This window comes from Podarcis liolepis, assembly GCF_965112155.1.
Source record: "Podarcis liolepis genome assembly, chromosome: 11".
NCBI classification, from domain to species: domain Eukaryota; kingdom Metazoa; phylum Chordata; class Lepidosauria; order Squamata; family Lacertidae; genus Podarcis; species Podarcis liolepis.
Window position 1 is genome coordinate 39,360,131 of NC_139565.1, and position 17,887 is coordinate 39,378,017.

Consider the following 17,887-nt stretch of genomic DNA (forward strand, 5'->3'; position numbering starts at 1 on the left):
AAGTGAATTGTCACCATACCTGCTGGACAAAATGGTGACTGTGGAGACTGCAAACCAAGTGGCAGCTAATTCAATAGCTACTTCCTATTGACCGGTAGCAGAAAAGTAAGCCAGATTCCAATTATTTATAATGATTTACTTACTCTCTCCACACACATTGCAGCTTTTCACAAGCAATACCAAACCATGGCTTGGTGTTGCAAGAATGAGCATGAAGTTTGTAAACTCACTTTCCCCACCCTCCCTTCCTCTGAGATCCCGAATCTGAGTCCTAATTTCACAGCAAAATGCAGCTTCAGCTGGTTTGTTTCAACAGTCAAAAATATGATTTGCTGTTGCGTGAAAACCAAGTTTATAAACCATTGTTTGGTCATGCCTTTAAGGCAAGTGTAAACCATACTTCGGGAAACCATTCTATTCCAGCAGGCATTTTAAGTTGTATTATGTCAGCAAACTTTTTCAGCAGGGGGCCGGTCCACTGTCTCTCAGACCTTTTGGGGGGCCAGACTATGTTTTGAAGAAAAAATCATGAACAAATTCCTATGCCCCACAATTAACCCTGAGATGCATTTTAAATAAAAGGACACACTCTATTCATGTAAAAACACGCTGATTCCCGGACCGTCTGCGGGCAAGATTGAGAAGGCAAATGGGCCCCTGGGCCTTAGTTTGCCTACCCATGTATTACATCTATGGAATCTATTATTTTACCTGTGCTTTTTGTTTAAAACCCCTTATTATTTGATTAATTATTTGATTGCTATGTAAACCATTTTGTGACCATCTATGGTGTAAAATGGTCTATAATATTCTAAATAAAAATAAATAATTAACTGTTTTGGTTTTCTGCTGCACTAAAATGAGGTGTGGGGGAGGAAACCGTGCTCAGTCCTGAGATTCTGGGCTAATTAAATCTGAACAGCTAAAATATTATCTCACATTGCTATTGAAGTACAGTACCAAAACTGTTTGATATTTGCAACACTGGCCAAGTTAATCAAAAGCTTGCACTAGTTCGCCTCAAATACACCAATTACCAATAGAACTCATAATACTGTCAATATGCATTACACAAGCATAGCAATGTTTTTTAAAAAATGTATTTTTGTTTCTGGATTTGGCTTTTAACTATTTTTCTCCACCAGCCTCAGGCATATGGCAAAAGCTCTTAAGGAGCAACTGAGTTCTATGCCAGTTTTCCCTAAGCTTGGAAGAGTGGGAATGACTTCTCTGCCAGACTGCCCTGAGCCATCATTCAGCTTGGGTGTCTGACAGAGAGCAATCAAATGCTAAATTGCAATCTCCACTATAGTTTCCTCCTATTTGCCTATTATAGTCTAATGCAGTTTAGGGACGTATCTTCTGAAGAAAAAGACGACGCTTGTCTCACCAATGCTATTCTATTAACATTTGAAATAGTACATAATAATGTAATACTTCCCTAGGTGTATAGAAGGTTCAGAATGAATTGCTGATAAATCAAGGAGAATCTGAACTTCTACAAACCAGAATCAAACCAACCAGACTGTATTACATTAATTGGACAGGTATACATGCTAATGTTACTATCATTGACCAAAGCTATAAAACATCTGAAGCAATAGGATCTGGACAGGCTGATTAATAGATCAGAGAGACCAGTATGTTTGCTGAAAAAAATACCACTTCTATTGAATTATTTCACTAACAGAAAATAAAGTGTTGCCTGAATATTCTCTCTGGTTTTAGAATTTAAACATTTAAGCACACATTTTCAAGCCTTTCCTTTGATTTTCAGCAGTGGTAACTTGGTCTAAAAATGACTGCATTGGGGTCTTATTTTGATTCTGACACTCCATTCAGGCCAATTCTCTGCCTACGTCCCAGTGTGATCCTTCTGATTTGCCAAGTATGGTTTCTTGATTATTCTACATATATTCCAAGCTGAGAGACCAAGGCACTTTTCAACAGTTGCCTCACAGCTATGAAATTCCTTTCACTTCAGACTTGTCAGAGGCCAAGCTTAAGTGTGCGCATTCTAGGAATATTTCAAGTTTTAAAATGTGTTGACTGCTGGAGCCTATAGGGGGGAGATTTTGGGGGGGGGGTTATAATCACCTTAGTCTATTATTTATTTTAACTTATTCTATACAACCATTCAGGTGTTTTTTTTAAAAAAAATGATGGCTCACAGCAGTTGTAAACAATCCTGAATAAATGGGGGGGGGGGAAACAAGACACAAAAGTAATCAATTTAAAAAATCCAGTAACTGATAAGAAAGCACATTGAAAACAACAGATAAAAACTAAGTAACATGCTAGAAGCCATGGTTAAAAAGTTTTAGGGAATGAACAAGTGACAGAAATCAATGTTTTACAAGCTAGAAAGTAAGTTTTAATGCTCTTGGTTCAAATCAATAGCCTAAGGAGATGTGAAGAAAAGGTCACACAGGAGTCGCAAGCATCCAGCAAAAAACCAGGTCAACTTTTGAGCATTGTGATTTTGCCCTGCACTGACAGGAAGCAAAAGTGGTATTTGGTTTAGCTACACAACTGTGCCTATGTATAGCATGGCATTTGAAGTAAGGCTGAGAATACAGACAACAGAAAGGGAAAACCCTACATAACAATACCACAAGATTGTTAATTAAGAGAAATGGGAAGGAATTCGACTCCTGTGTCCAATCAGCACAAGGATTTTTGCTTGTGCAGCAGACCTTTCTCTGCTCTCTTCTCGCTGTGCAGGTCCTGAACCCTTGCCACATCTACCCCAGAGCTTTGTGGGAATGCTTAGAACAGATTGGAGTGGGGTGAGGGGAGGGGAGGAGAATGAGAGAATCATGTTCACTTAGAACTATGTTAGAGACAACCAATTTTTATTTTTTTTACAGAAACTCAACTATTACAGGTCAATCAGAAAACTGAAATTTATACACTGATACAGCCTTGCTCTTCAGTGCTTGTGATTGTTTCAACAAAAAAAACTCACCATTCTTGCTGACATCCAGTTCCCTGAGGTTAATGAGATTTGCTATGGATGCAGGCAATGTTGTTAGATCATTGTCCGGCAAACTCAACTTGTGCAGAGACTGACAGTTAAAAAGTTGCTATTGAGACAAAGACCAAAAAAGAGAGCATATTATTGTAATATGCTAGGTTTAAACTTCTTAAAGCCCAGCTACTGAGTCAAAGAAATGATAGTGTTCAAAATAATCTGCAAGAAATATTTTACGTTTCATGATTTTTAAGCTATTAATCACAAACAAATAACCAAAGCTAATCTTGTACATTAAGAGTTTTAAAGGACACTACAGATATCCTTATAAAATTGTTGGCAAAAAACTTACTTCATAATTATTATTTATTAAGTATTAATCTGTCTATACTGATAATCTGTACTTTAAAGCAAAAAATAAATTGTTAACAAATTAATAATACAGCATAACACTCCTTTCTGGTGAACACATGTGTAAAACATACTAAAGTTTACCAAACTGCCCCCCCCCTCAAATCTACAGCTCTTCATAGTTAATATTCAAAACTGATTCCACTCCAGGGAGAAACACAGTTAAATGCATTTATGGAAACATGGCTAGAAGCCATTAGAGGCATAAAAGCAGTGGAGTCTTGTAAACATTGTAGCTGTTGTAGATCCTAGAATCCCTTGAAAACTCATTGCAATTCAAAGCCCACAAGCCCTGACTTTAAGACATGTTTCATGGTAACCAACCTAGAAGATGTCAAATCACGAGCAGAGAAAATATAATCTCATGAAATGAAAGTGAGATTGGAATCAAGGACTGTGTACATCAGATCACTTTACAGACGAACCCTTGAAAGCCAGGGATTATCTCCAAACTGATTATGGAACAGAGACCAGTTTGCCCAAGGGCGCCTAATGAATTAATGGCAGAGGCAACTTCAAACACCGGACTAGCAGATTTGTAGCTAAACCCCTTGTGCTCTTTAGTATCCTACTGATTCAAAACAAGCAATCCATCACTGAGGACTACAACATATATATATTGAGGGTGAGTCTATATATTGTGATAATTCTGGCCACTGGAGGAAAATGACAGATCTGAAAACCAGAGTAGTATAGTGGTGAGAGTTGGATTAGAATGGGGAGACCAGGGTTCAAATCTACACTTGGCCATGAAGTTCACTTGGGCTGCTCACCATCATTCAACCTAACATCTTACACAATGATCGTGAGGAGCTATGAAATAAATAACAGTAAAGAAGTAAGTTACTAACATAAAATTTTTAAGCATTCAGATAAAAGAAATAGTTATTAACCTGATATGAGTTGTACATATTAATGAAATATAATTTTAGCTGGAGGTAGTAACAAAACATTGCTATTTTGTTTAGAGACTCAGATTTTAGATTCCCACCCCCATCTTAAAATCACATGCCAAGGGGGTTTGAGGAAGCAGTTTGGCTTCAAAGGGCTTCCTCTGGTGCTTTAAATCCAAACCACTTCCTCTGCAGAGAAGAAAATGCTTCATTTTTAAACAGCATTTTCCCATCAGCAAAGAGTTAAAGGAGGTACCTATCTGAAAGTGTGCTCCCAGAGCCAATCAGATGAATGCCACCCATAAAAGTTCAAAGGAGGTTGCTGAACAGCTGATACAGCAGCCTCCTCTAAAAAATCACTGTCGGTGCCATAACGATGTCAGGTGATTGACAGGTGGGTGGTCCCACCCATCTGTCCAAGTTGGCCGACCCCTGCCTTACCTCACGGTAACAAAGCAGCTTTGCTGTTTTGAGGAGTGGTGGTGAAATTTGCCACCCTCATGGCTCACACTTTTCTTCAGTAGTGGCTCTGCAACTTTTAAAAAAAGCTTTATTGTCCCATTGCCATAGGTGTATAGAGCCCCTCTTGGTGGTCTGACACCACTAGTTTTCTCCCCAAATACCTTGGACATTATGGGTTGTATTCCACTTTTATTCAGAGTAGACCCAATGAAATTAATGAACCCAAGTTTGTCATGTTAATTTCAATGTGTCTACTTTGCGTAAAAGTTATCAGCGAAATACAACCCAGTATCATTCCAGAGCATTGTGGAGGAGAAAAAGTGACAACTGCTACCATCTCCCCAGAATGGTGGCTGCAGTTATGGCTCATCATTCCCACACACAAAAACACATGTTCAGGAATGACACTGCATTTGAGGTGTTTTGAGAAAAAGTAAATGGTGTCCAGACTACTGAGATGGGAATTCTGCTATTGCCACTCCCAATACCTGCATCTGTAGCACAATAAGTACTATACAAAACACAAACAAGTTACTGCTATCACTTCTAAAGGTAAGCTCCTCCTCCTCCCCATAATCAGAAAAATGGACCCCAAATTCACTGGCTGCAAATGAGGCTGCAAAATTCAGGTACCTTTTAATATTAACCATGGTTCACTTTGGTGCGGACCTGCACAGGACCATGTTCAGCAATACTGGCTATCGGTGTTATAAAGCAACTAGAAGATTATCAGTCCATCCCCTGTCCTTGTGCACAAATGTGCACGTGAGCACTCTTTTCTCACTCACACAATTAGAAGATAGCATACCTTTGGAAGTTCTTCAATTTGATTAGCATCTAAATAGAGTTCTTCCAATGTCTTTTCGAAAGTAAAAATCTCCTTCGGCACCTGCTCCAAGCTGCAGTGAGAGTAATCAAGCGCAGTGACAGTTTCTTCTTCTCCACGCAAACAGCGGCATGGCACCAACCGCACAAACAAGTTCCGCTTTGTTGTCATTTTCAGGCACTATTGTAAAAAGAGGAAACAAATCAATGCAAAAATAGCAATAGACTTAGGATGCTGCACAAAATACTGCCATATACTTTAGCAAGGATAGAAAAGGTATGTAAAGGAAAAGGCCTTTAGACTAAAAAGTAGTATATCAATAAGCAATACTGTATAAATTAGTACTGTGAAAGCTGACAGTTACACAAATCTGGGTTTGGGTTTTTTTAAAAAAGGTCATACCCATACGGTTCTTCAGATTAAACTATCTCTCAGCAGAAATAGTGACCTCTTCATGCTACTCTACTCTTTCATTACAGTAGAATCCAGCCATGCAGTCAACTATAACTTTACTCAACTTGCAAAGCATCGGGGTGTTAAGGGAGTAAATACTCAAATGTATATATCATGGTTTATATACATAAGCCTTGTGAACAACCATTCCATAAGGGCACCACCCTATCCCCTCCGCTTCTTCTCTGTGTGCTGTAAGTCAGTACTTCCTGAGTTAACTAACCATGGCTGTTTTGCTTCTCTTCTAGTTCTTCTGCTGCTCAGAGCTAAGCCATATCCAAACTCAGACTCATAGTTTGTCTGCCTCAGACAAACAAGCAGTAAACCAAAAACAAACATACTTTGCCTGAAGCAAGACAAACCACAAGCCCAGGTTCAGATGTAATGCATCTAAACTAAACCATGGCTTAGCTCCAGTTTAAAGTTTAAAGTTTAATGGCTGGATTGATAGAACAATAAGAGGTAAAGGGCACAGCTAAAGGATTACTTTTTTGAACATTTCTCTTCTTCCAGGCCTTTGTCTGGTTAAGCAATCTATGGCCTTTTAAACTTGGGGTGTGGGTGTGTTTGTTTGTTATGGGGCCAACTCTCATCTCTTGCTGGGGCTCAATTTGTGCCAGTGCCTTCTGTCAAGAGTTTGGGTGTAACCTTTGATGCCTCCCTCTCCACGGAGGCGCAGGCTGCAGCTACTGCAAAGGCAGCATTTTTCCATCTCCGCCTTATCAGTTGGTCCCTTACCTTTCCCGCCCTGATCTGGCCAGTGATCCATGCAACAGTCACCTCCAGGCTTGACTACTGTAACGTGCTCTACACGGGGCCGCCCTTGAAGTTGTCCCAGAAACTCCAATGGGTGCAGAATGCCGCAGCGAGGCTCCTTAAGGGGTCCTCGCCGCGGGACCACATTCACCCAGTGCTTTTCCAGCTGCACTGGCTCCCAGTGGGGTACAGGGTCAGATTTAAGGTGCTGGTTTTGACCTTTAAAGTCCTTTGCAGCCTAGGACCCTCGTACCTACGGGACCGCCTCTCCTGGTATGTCCTGCGGAGGACCTTAAGGTCCATAAATAGCAACACTCTAGAGGTCCTGGGCCCTAGGGAAGTCAGATTAGCCTCAACCAGGGCCAGGGCCTTTTCAACGCTGGCTCCGGCCTGGTGGAACACTCTGTCTCATGAGACCAGGGCCTTGCGGGATCTGATTTCTTTCCGCAGGGCCTGTAAGACAGAGTTGTTCCGCCTGGCCTTTGGCTTGGAATCAGCCTGATCCCCTCCCCCTCTTTCCTTTTCCTTCTGTGATGGAACCCCTATTTGGGGATTTCCCTGGCTTTTTTCTGGCCCACGTAGGACCAGTCTGGATAGTTGGCCTTGATGAAGATCTGACATTTTCTCCCCCCAAACAGTTTTTGATCTGGGCTTCCACTGAAATGAGGCTGCATTTTAAGTTGTATTTTAATCAATTGTTTTTATACCTGATGTTAGCAGCCCTGAGCCCGGACTTGGCCAGGGAGGGCAGGATATAAATCATCATCATCATCATCATATGCATTTTTGTGTTTTTAAATAATAATAATAATAATAATAATAATAATAATAATAATAATAATAATAATAATAATAATAATTTATTTATACCCCGCCCATCTGGCTTGGCCTCCCCAGCCACTCTGGGCGGCTTCCATAGAAACCAAAAATACAGTAAAATATCACACGTTAAAAACTTCCCTGAACAGGGCTGCCTTAAGATATCTTCTGAATGTCAGGTAGTTGTTTATCGCTTTGACATCTGCTGGAAGAGCGTTCCACAGGGCGGGCGCCACTACCGAGAAGGCCCTCTGCCTGGTTCCCTGTAGTTTTGCTTCTCACAATGAGGGAACCGCCAGAAGGCCCTCGGCGCTGGACCTCAGCGTCCGGGCAGAATGATGGGGGTGGAGACGCTCCTTCAGGTATACTGGACCGAGGCCATTTAGGGCTTTAAAGGTCAGCACCAACACTTTGAATTGTGCTCGGAAACGTACTGGGAGCCAATGTAGGTCTTTCAAGACCGGTGTTATATGGTCTCGGCGGCCGCCCCCAGTCACCAGTCTAGCTGCCGCATTCTGGATTAGTTGTAGTTTCCGAGTCACCTTCAAAGGTAGCCCCACATAGCGCGCATTGCAGTAGTCCAAGCGGGAGATAACCAGAGCATGCACCACTCTGGCGAGACAGTCCACAAACTATATTGCAAACTATCCTGTGATTTTCAGATGAAGGATGATATGGAAATTTAATTAATAATAATATTAAATTGAAAATGAAGTATTGCTAAAATTTGAATTACAAAACTAAACAGCTAAATTGTTTCTGAAAACTAAATAGTTTCTTCTTCATTTCCTGATTACTTTTATAAGCATATATACAGTTAAAGGTATTGCTAATATTTTATTTGTTACCCAAAGCTAAAAAATAGTAAAAAAAAAAAAAGTTTAAAAACCAATGTGATTGAAACATTACTTTTTTATCTAATTCAATGGGGAGGAGAGTTAAACTTACCACTGGGTAATGTTTTTCTCCCTGCTACTTCTTCCCTGAGCTTTCATAGCCAACATTCTGGGAAAGAAAAAGAAATGACAATCTTAGGCAAAACTATGAATCTGAAAAAGCAGGATCCCTGCTTCCCTTTCATTTCTATTACATTTATATATACTGAATGGAAAAAATCAACTTTACAATTCCATGATTCTACGAACCTCCTAACATTCTGGAGATTCTACCCTATATTTCTAAAAACCAGTATCATTTAGAAAACTCACCAAACATCCTGGGTACACATTTTAAATTTAAAGGCAGAGAATAGGTAAAACAACAAAGTCTACTTTGCCATCCACTTTATTACTGCAATGGTTTCTCCAAAATATTCAGATGCATTCATTTAAATATCAAAATAAAATCAAAAGGAAGTTCATAGACCATGAAATGTTACATTTCGACTATGTACGTGTTAGTATAGTTAAACCTATACCAAATTTTAAAAATGAGAATCATCACACTCAGTAGAAAAACAGTACCCACCCACTCAGTAGAAAAACCAAGTGGCACCCATTAACCTGAAAACAATGTCCCAAATTATTATTACAATTAAAGGGATCCATTTATTGATGTCAAGACTGATAACTACACTAGTAATCAAAAGGCTAGTCTACATAGTTTTAACTATCTACATTTATAGAACACAATCTCTCTGTATGAAGCAGATGGCAGTTACTTACCACCCCATATTTATTTACTTTAAGATCCAGGAAGACAGAATTGTACAAGTCAGCCAATATTGTCTCTAACCTATACTTAATGTTTTCAGAATACATGACAAAATATGTGAAACAATCTTAGGGAAGTTCTGATGTAGAAGCAATCTGTACAAGGAACATATAACATCCTTATCATGCATTAAAGTATATTCATAATATGAATGAAAACACTGATTTCCTATTTACATAAATACAACTAGGACATGTAAGCTACTGCATTTTTCTAAAGAAAACCATGATTTTGCTTAGGTATTTGTTCCTCTTATGATAGTTTCACACATGGAAGCAGCACAGGAGACCAGGAAGCTTTACATTTCAGCAGTACTCCGATTTTAACAGAAAAAGCTATGGTTTTAACATAGACCCTTGTCAAAATTCTCTTTCAAATGAGCAACGCTGGTTCTTATACAAATCCTCAATGTATTGTGAACTATGTAACACATGCATATTGTGAGCACAATTCTTCACCATGCAGGGGGCAAAAGAGATCTTGTGTACAGAGGGATCCTAATGGGGCATATCACAAACCTTTTCTCTCCATATGTTGGCATCACACCAAATGGGGATTATATGAGGCACAAACAGACTTCCTGTTTCCTGCAACAGTCTGGAAGGCAGGGCTTTTGTTATGCCTTATGGTCAGGGTAAAGGTCAGATGTGGGGAGTTTGGGAACCACTGCCCTACTGCGATCCCTCCGCATATAGAGAAGGGTTTTATCCTATGTGTTAGTATAGGTATGCTGAATCAGGAAGGTTATTACACAGCCCATGACTTCTTTTGTAACCTGCATTAGAATTCAGCTTTCTAATTTTTTAAAAAATAGGCTTTTAGTTGTGGCTTTAAATAGATATTTTTAGGCTAATAACAATACACCCCAAAGGCTAAGAAAACAGAAAAGTTTGATAAATATTTAAATGGTTTATCGTGTGCCTCAGTTTACTCAATGAAGAAGTTACATGTAGCAAGTTAATATTGTATACAACCAAGACCAGACCTTACAATGTTTCCCTGTCACCAAAATTGTAGTTTTGGAAAACTAGTTTGATAGGAATCATTCATACAAAGCATGTGTATGTGTGCCCACACACGTTTTCTGTACAGCCAGCAACAAGTGCAATTACAATTTATTATTTTTATGGTCTAATCACTAAAAATACACTGGAGTCAAGTGGGGGAAAGAAAAAAACATTCAAGCTCAGCAGTAAGATTAATGGACTAATTCCATTATAGATAGAGGATTTGCTGTAAAACCATTAAGAGATCAAAAATGAGACAGCTTGATAATGTCACAGATAAAATAATTCAGCCTGGTTTAATCTGATCTCACAAACAGGGACTATGTGATGCCTTTTCTTAGTTTCTGATAGGATGATATTAAGAAAGCTGTAGAGTATTTTACATGAGGGACAGTGACCTAATTCTCATTAGAGGTGGTAAACCTGCATCTGGGCTGGCAGAATGCAGGTGGTGATTCAGAGGACTGACTGCTCTCCAATGGGAAAAGCAGCTTCCAGACAAGGAAAACTAGAATGCCACAATGAATGCTATGCTAGAAGTCTTCTCCCTGATAGGCCTCTCTCTATCTGTTGTCTGAATGGATATGCACCCCAGACACAGATGTACTACCTCAACGAGCACTATTATTATTATTTAATTAAATTTGTATAGTGTCCTTCACCCACAGATCTCAAGGCAGTTCACAACCATCAGGGGTTGTCAGGGGCAAAAGTATTTTATCTGAATAAGTCTAGAATAAAATTCTAGTATAGCATCATCAGTAATATTTGCTATGATATCCCGTAAGGAAGAAGTTATAAAACTAGTTATAAAATTAGGCACATTGTGGACTAATTTTAAAACAGAAGCTCTTACAACAGCACGATGTTTAAATCAGACATCCAGCAGACTAAAAACAGTTTCAGAATGGAATCTCTGTTGCATCATTCCAACCATAAACCCTATAAAACAGCAAACATGTTCTCTCATTTAGGGTTCGACGTAATAGCTCAAGCAAAGAACATGTTCCAAGTGTTTTGTAGTCCTAACATTGAGGAAACGAAGGCTATGACTGCAAGGGAAGGAGCATATCCATTACAAGGGGAGAGCGGCCTCCCTGGCTCCGAGAGAGCCAGTGTGGTGTAGTGGTTAAGAGCGGTAGTCTCGTAATCTGGTGAACCGGGTTCGCTTCCCCGCTCCTCCACATGCAGCTTCTGGGTGACCTTGGGCCAGTCACACTTCTCTGAAGTCTCTCAGCCCCACTCACCTCACAGAGTGTTTGTTGTGGGGGAGGAAGGGAAAGGAGAATGTTAGCCGCTTTGAGACTCCTGAAGGGGAGTGAAAGGCGGGATATCAAATCCAAACTCTTCTTCTTTTAAAGAAGATGGAAAATGGGTTATCCACACTGCCTTTGAAACCCTACACAGCAACACCAGAAATTATTTATTTATTTGTTTGTTTAACCCAAGTGCAGCCCCAATCAAAATAGTTGTCCATTATGGTTTACACAAGCATACTCATGTTAAAGGGGTCAAATTAATATCAATTTCCAAGTCAGTTTTTAAGAAAGTAGCTAGGTTATTTAGAATCCGGGTGTGGGGGGGGTGTGAGAGAGAGAGAAGTAGGACACATCAGCACCTACCCTGTGGTTTTACCCCCCCCCAAAAAAAATAAACTTCCTCTCCAGATCCCCCAGCACACCTAAGCCAGATGATCATGCAATTATTTCTATGCAGAATCTCCTCCAATCCTGGATACATGAACTAAAAATTTCCCTAGGGACTTATCTCTATGTGGAGGGAAGGAATCATGTCAGCTTTTGGACCCCTTACAATCTCATCATGGGCATGTAAGTGTGTGTTAATATCTGAACAGCCGTTCAAAGTCTGTATATGACAGCAGCCTCATTACAGCAAGTTTAGTTTGAGCAAGCATAGCTTAACAATGATAAAATTCCACTTCCAACTTTTCACCCAAAAACAACAAAACATTATGCCAAGAATACATGCAGACCGTGCTCAACAGTAAGTTATTAACTGACAATTTTAATGTTTGAATCATGGATCCTTATAATGAGGTTGAATTTCTACAGGAACCAATACAAATAATAAGTCCTATTAGTTGCCTTTTTTAAAAGTAACATTCTTTTTTAAAAAACAACAACACATTTTCCTTCTTTTTTCCAAGTGACCAGTTACAATTACAGAAACATGAAGTACCATTTTCAAACCTTATTAAAACCTACCATGGAAAACAGTTTGCTCTAGTGCTTACAAGTAGAAAACTAGCTAAAATGTTGGGGGGGGGGGCTTAGTGCAAAGGATCAGATCTTTACTCAGTGGTTCAGTTCAGATATCACTAATTCCTCAAACCATGGTCACGGGCATCAGGACATACAATGGGAGAGAGAGGCTCTCTTCTCCAATTCCGCATCCTTGGTCCTGACTCCCCAGGACATAAGTGTTTGCTGTGTATAGTATGCAGTCATATACTAAATGGGCAAAACTGTGGTTACATTAACCTTCAAACCATGATTTGAAGTGGGCTTCCAAATTAACAGTTTATAGAGATTAGCACCTTCCCAATTAAGATCTGATGGCCAGCTGTGTGAAAGGAACCCATGAAGTAGGAGAAGGAATCAATGGTTCATTCTTAGCCCTCCCAAATCAACTGTTTGGAGAATCATTTGAATTTAACCAACATCTCTTCTAAATGAAATAAACAGTGAGCATACTAATGCTTTAGTAAAAATTTTAAACGTAACTCTTAAATCACTTATATACACAAACATGGAGGGGTGGAGATAAAAACTGGAGCAAACAGCTATTGCTTTGATTTCCACTATTAACATATTATTATTTGAACACAGGCAGCCTTCTTTTCGGAGTAATCATAATCTCTGCATGAAGCTCTGTGGAAATGCCCCCTCCCCCGCACAACACAAGCTAGAAAACAGGTGACAGATCATCTCCAATTCAACACTTCACAATGGTTCCCAAACTGACAGCTTTATTTTATGTGCTTCCTCGATTTACTTGCCTGCTAACAGCCAATTAAGCTTGACAGATTATTATGTAACCAGTTTAAACTGAAAACATGCTCTTGAATCTTATTTAAGAACACTCCTCACTACAAAATGCTCACTGGACACTGCACTTGGATCCCAATTGTCAGCTATGTTGGAACTCAAGATTAAAAGCAATGGGATAAGTTTACAAATATAATATCATCAACCTACAATCTTGTAATGATTTAGGATGCACACATCAGGTGGGGAAATCCCACTGAAGTCAATGTGTCTGACTTTTGAAGATTCTTATGGCACTTAAATTCAAAGCTTGCAAGCAGCCAACGTGTAGAAATCCAAACGCTTAGCATCTCCCCCCACACCATGCACAATAAAGTTATTTGGATACTATATTCTCCAGTGACCTCCTGAGGTTTCCCCCTCCCTTTTGGACTGCTACCATTGTTTTCGACTTGCTTCTACTCAATGTCTTACTAATTGTATTCAAAGTTCAATTCTTGTCAACATTTCCTGAATTTTCGTAAGTACTTCCCTTTTACTATTTAAAACTGTTTTATTGCTCAATTTGTTTTACAAAGAAGATCCTTAAATAAAAAAGGATGCGAGCAGGAGAAGGATCAGGGCTCCCTCAGCTGGAGAGAGGGAGCACTTTAACGGAGCCCCCACCCTGACGCTGCGAGCTGGTGGCAGGTCTGGGGCTCCGTAAAACTGTTTGGCCGAGGCGAGGGCAGTGGAACACTCCTCAGCCAAGCAGTTTAAAGAAGCAAGGGAGAAACAAGCTGTATCAGAGCCTCACTGATGCAGCTTGTTTCTGCCTCTGCAGCAGTATGAGGGAAGACTGCAATGGCAGTTTCACTCAGTGGTATATCACTGGTGAAACCGCCACTGCTCCCGAGTACCTCTGCCTCCAGGGCCTGACTGCAGCTTGTTTCTCCCTTGGTGCGCTGGGTGCTGGTAGCAGAGGGACTCAGGAGGCAACAGTTTCGCCCACGATATACCTCTGAGTGAAGCCATCATCGCTGCCTGCCCCTCATACCAGTCCTGCACGATATACTGATGTATATATACTGATGTGTAGGCCCAGGCCAACACTGAAGTAGAAAGATAAGTATAGCGGTACCTCTACTTGCGTTCACCTCCAGTTACATATCCTTCAGGATATGTACGCAGCAAACCCGGAAGTATTTTTCCAGGTTTCGCCGCATGCATGTGCAGAAGCAGCACCTCTGGTTGCGAATTCCTTGGGATGCAACTGGAGCTCCGGAACAGATCCCATTCGCAACCGGAGGTACCACTGTACATACACAGAACAATTGTAATTAGCAATCCTTTCTTTCCACTTTTAAAGGGGTTCATCTAGAAAGGTCAGATTTAGAATACAGTACCATAGTTTCTGGGCAGGTACAGCTTAGAGGTCAAGCATGCAGAAGAAGGGGCAGGCATCCAAGAAAAAAGACTTTGGGCAATCCCACCTACCATTGGAACCAATGTGTTTTGGCTATATGTGATATTGGCTTTATGTGTTTTCTCCCAGAATGTAACTTCCACGTAAGTTGATAGTCATCTGTATCAGTAAATATTTAAGGGTGTTCCCAGGCAGGTCAGTGACATCGAAAATATTACCATGTGGGTATCCAACGCTCACAAGGTAAAAAAGAACAGCAGTGAAGTCATGCTAGCATCCTGATTAACCTGCACAGAAAACATTAACTACCAGGACCAGCACAGATGGCACAATCTGGAAGTGTGTTTGTTTAAAAGAATCTGGATTACTATAAGTCAGGCATAGGCAAACTCAGCCCTCCAGATGTTTGGGGACTACAACTCCCATCATCCCTAGCTAACAGGACCAGTGGTCAGGGATGATGGGAATTATAGTGTCAAAACATCTGGAGGGCCAGTTTGCCTATGCCTGCTATAAGGGGAAAACAATATTTTTTTTTCTCTAATTCTGATTTAGGACTACAGTCACAGGATAAGCAATATCATATAAATAATGATAGGAATCATAAGAAAAAACCCACAATATCAGAAGTCTACAGAATTTAATCATTTTTTAGATTGAACCAGTAAATAAATAAAATACAGAGAGAATGTTGGCACTGTGTTGTTCTTGCTTACTGCATCAAAACTTTCATGAAAACACAACTTCAACATACCAGGTGAAGGCTTCAATGATATACAAAGAAATATCTGCAGGGATTAATAGGATTGTATTCTATCTGCTTACAGAGAGATGATAAAGCTATCAGTATTCTTTAAATCACAAGATACAGCATAAGCTGCTTAAACTGGATTCATACATTTCAGACAGCATGGGTCGTATTTAAGCAGCCATCCAGTAATTCCCAGCCTGAAAACAGAAACGGCCAATCCTCATTGCGTTACCTCTCTTCACTTGGTTCTGTAGGGAAATAATAAATGCTAGGTGCAGCTATTTAAATTGTCTATTTCTATTTAAAAGGCCAGCTACATATTTTAAAAGACACTGCACACACCAACTATATAGAACATTTACTATGATACCATTAAAAGCCAGTCCAGATAGAACTGTATTAAGGGGGATTATTATGAGCAGAAAGAAATTGCTTGATTTCAGTCCAAAAGCTTTGGTAGAGCAAGGAATGGATTCTGGAGTGGACTACAGAATCCAAAACCCACAGCAATCATGCCTCAAAGAATATCCTCTGTTGTTTCCAATGCAATTCTTTCTAGGGATAGATAAGAGATGTCTCCCCACACCAGAGAGGAAATGGCCTGGTTCACTTTAGTGGTACCCCAAGATTTAGGTCTTGCAGGGGGCAGTAATGCTACTTCTTAGGGTGTGATAGAATGAATGAAAAGAACTGTCTGCAACCTTGAGATAATCTTATGTCAAGCTGTGCCCAACTACCATGTGATTTACAATGCCAATCCCAAACTGCAAGAATGTTCTGCATTTAATTCTGGAAACACTTCCATGCCCATAAGACACTAGAGTTCTAGCCTAGATACTAACTGGGCATGAACTCCACCCCATTCCTGCTTTAACATTTCCAGAATGCCCCTGTCTGCCCTGGCCCACTCCTATTCCACCCTTTAAGTGACATTTTCGTGACCTTTCAGGTCACTTCCGGGTTCGATGCCATGTGCGCATGCACGACTATGTGTCAATCAAATGCACATAAATCAGTTGTTGCCTGTAGTGTATTTTGATTTCAGTAAGGTTTTTGACAAAGTACTCCATGATATTCCTGCAGAGAAGCTGGTAAAATGTGGACTAGATGAGGTTACTTGTTAGGTGGATTTGTATTCTTAAAGGCTTTCTTCCCAACTGCAATTCCCAGCCAGTGGCAATCAGAGACTTGCCTCCAACAGTAGAGGTAGACTGCTTTTTTGAGGATGTCTGCTAGACCAAACACCATTACAGTACCATGGGCTTGTCAGTGTGGTCAAAAATTCTGAGTCCCATATTCTACAGCACAGCAAATCCAATGAGCTTTTGGGGGGGAAAGTGTAAAACCAACAAAAAAGGACAGCTAGTTAAGCACCTTTAACTTCCTTCCACATTTGATGAAACAGTACTGGCTGATTAAAAAATTATTCATATTATATTATTGCAATAATGATTCTCAGGGCAATTATACTGAAGAACTGACTCTCTGTTACTTCAAATACCTAAGTATTTTTAAAACCAAAGAGTAAATGGGAAGCTCAGTCGTGTGTGTGTGTGTGTGTGTGTGTGTGTGTGCGCATCCAAGTCATGAGTGAATATCTTACTGTGTATTATTGTGTGAGAATTCTGTATGTACAGTTTGGGGGGGAGTGCCTATCACCCTCTGGCAAAAACCATTCACTGGCCTCAGGGGGATCAATAATTGTATTTTGTGAGGATTTCCCAACTAATCTCTGCATTACCTGCCTAGGTCCTTTAAAATGGAATAAAGAAAGCAAGATATCCCTGCCGTTAGGTAGGGATGCATCACAGTATTACGGGGGCATGTGGGGATATAAAGGGATACTGGTTCTCAGTGACAACAACTAAGAAATGCGACAAGATAACCCTTAACTTTTACTCACCCAAGCTGCAAGCTGCTTTTCCTGTACTATCTTTATTTTTAATTATCTAAACCAGTGGTTCCTTTTGACGAAGTACTGTGGAGCCTCTGTTTTTCAAAAGCCAAACCACGGACCCCCTACTTATGAAAATTTTGTTATCTCTATGGGTAGTTTTTGTTATGTAAATGGTACTGCATACCCCCTGGGCGGGTTACACGGACCCTGGGGTCCAAAGATGGCCAATTGGGAACCAGTGATCTACCAGTAAATCATTATGTGCTGAAAAATGATAAATGTCCTGCCACATCTAACAATGAATAAATTTATAAATAGAAACATACCGATCAACTACAAATACACTAGGCAAAAAAGTGTTATAACAAGCTAATATTTCTGACTGCCTCTAACCCCACTCTATCAGAAACCTTCAGAAATTATAGGCAGTCAAGATATCAGAAGTTTCTGTTAAGACTTTGGGAGAGTTTGGAAGTTAAAGCCAAGATAGGAAAGAGTTTTTGGCTGGGAAT

The 17,887-nt window shown here is 40.1% G+C and overlaps 1 protein-coding gene across 2 annotated transcripts in view; it reads right to left on the minus strand.

Annotated features, from left to right (window-relative positions):
• Positions 1-17,887, minus strand: part of ERBIN (erbb2 interacting protein) — a 90,631-nt gene that overhangs the window by 52,967 nt on the left and 19,777 nt on the right. For both annotated transcript variants that reach the window (XM_083465172.1, XM_083465171.1), the window contains exons 2-4: positions 8,543-8,599; positions 5,549-5,746; positions 2,969-3,086 (exon numbers count right to left, since the gene is read on the minus strand). In XM_083465172.1, coding sequence (XP_083321298.1) covers positions 2,969-3,086; positions 5,549-5,737 — 307 coding nt within the window. In that variant the 5' untranslated portion in view covers positions 5,738-5,746; positions 8,543-8,599. The remainder of the gene's footprint in view (positions 1-2,968; positions 3,087-5,548; positions 5,747-8,542; positions 8,600-17,887) is intronic.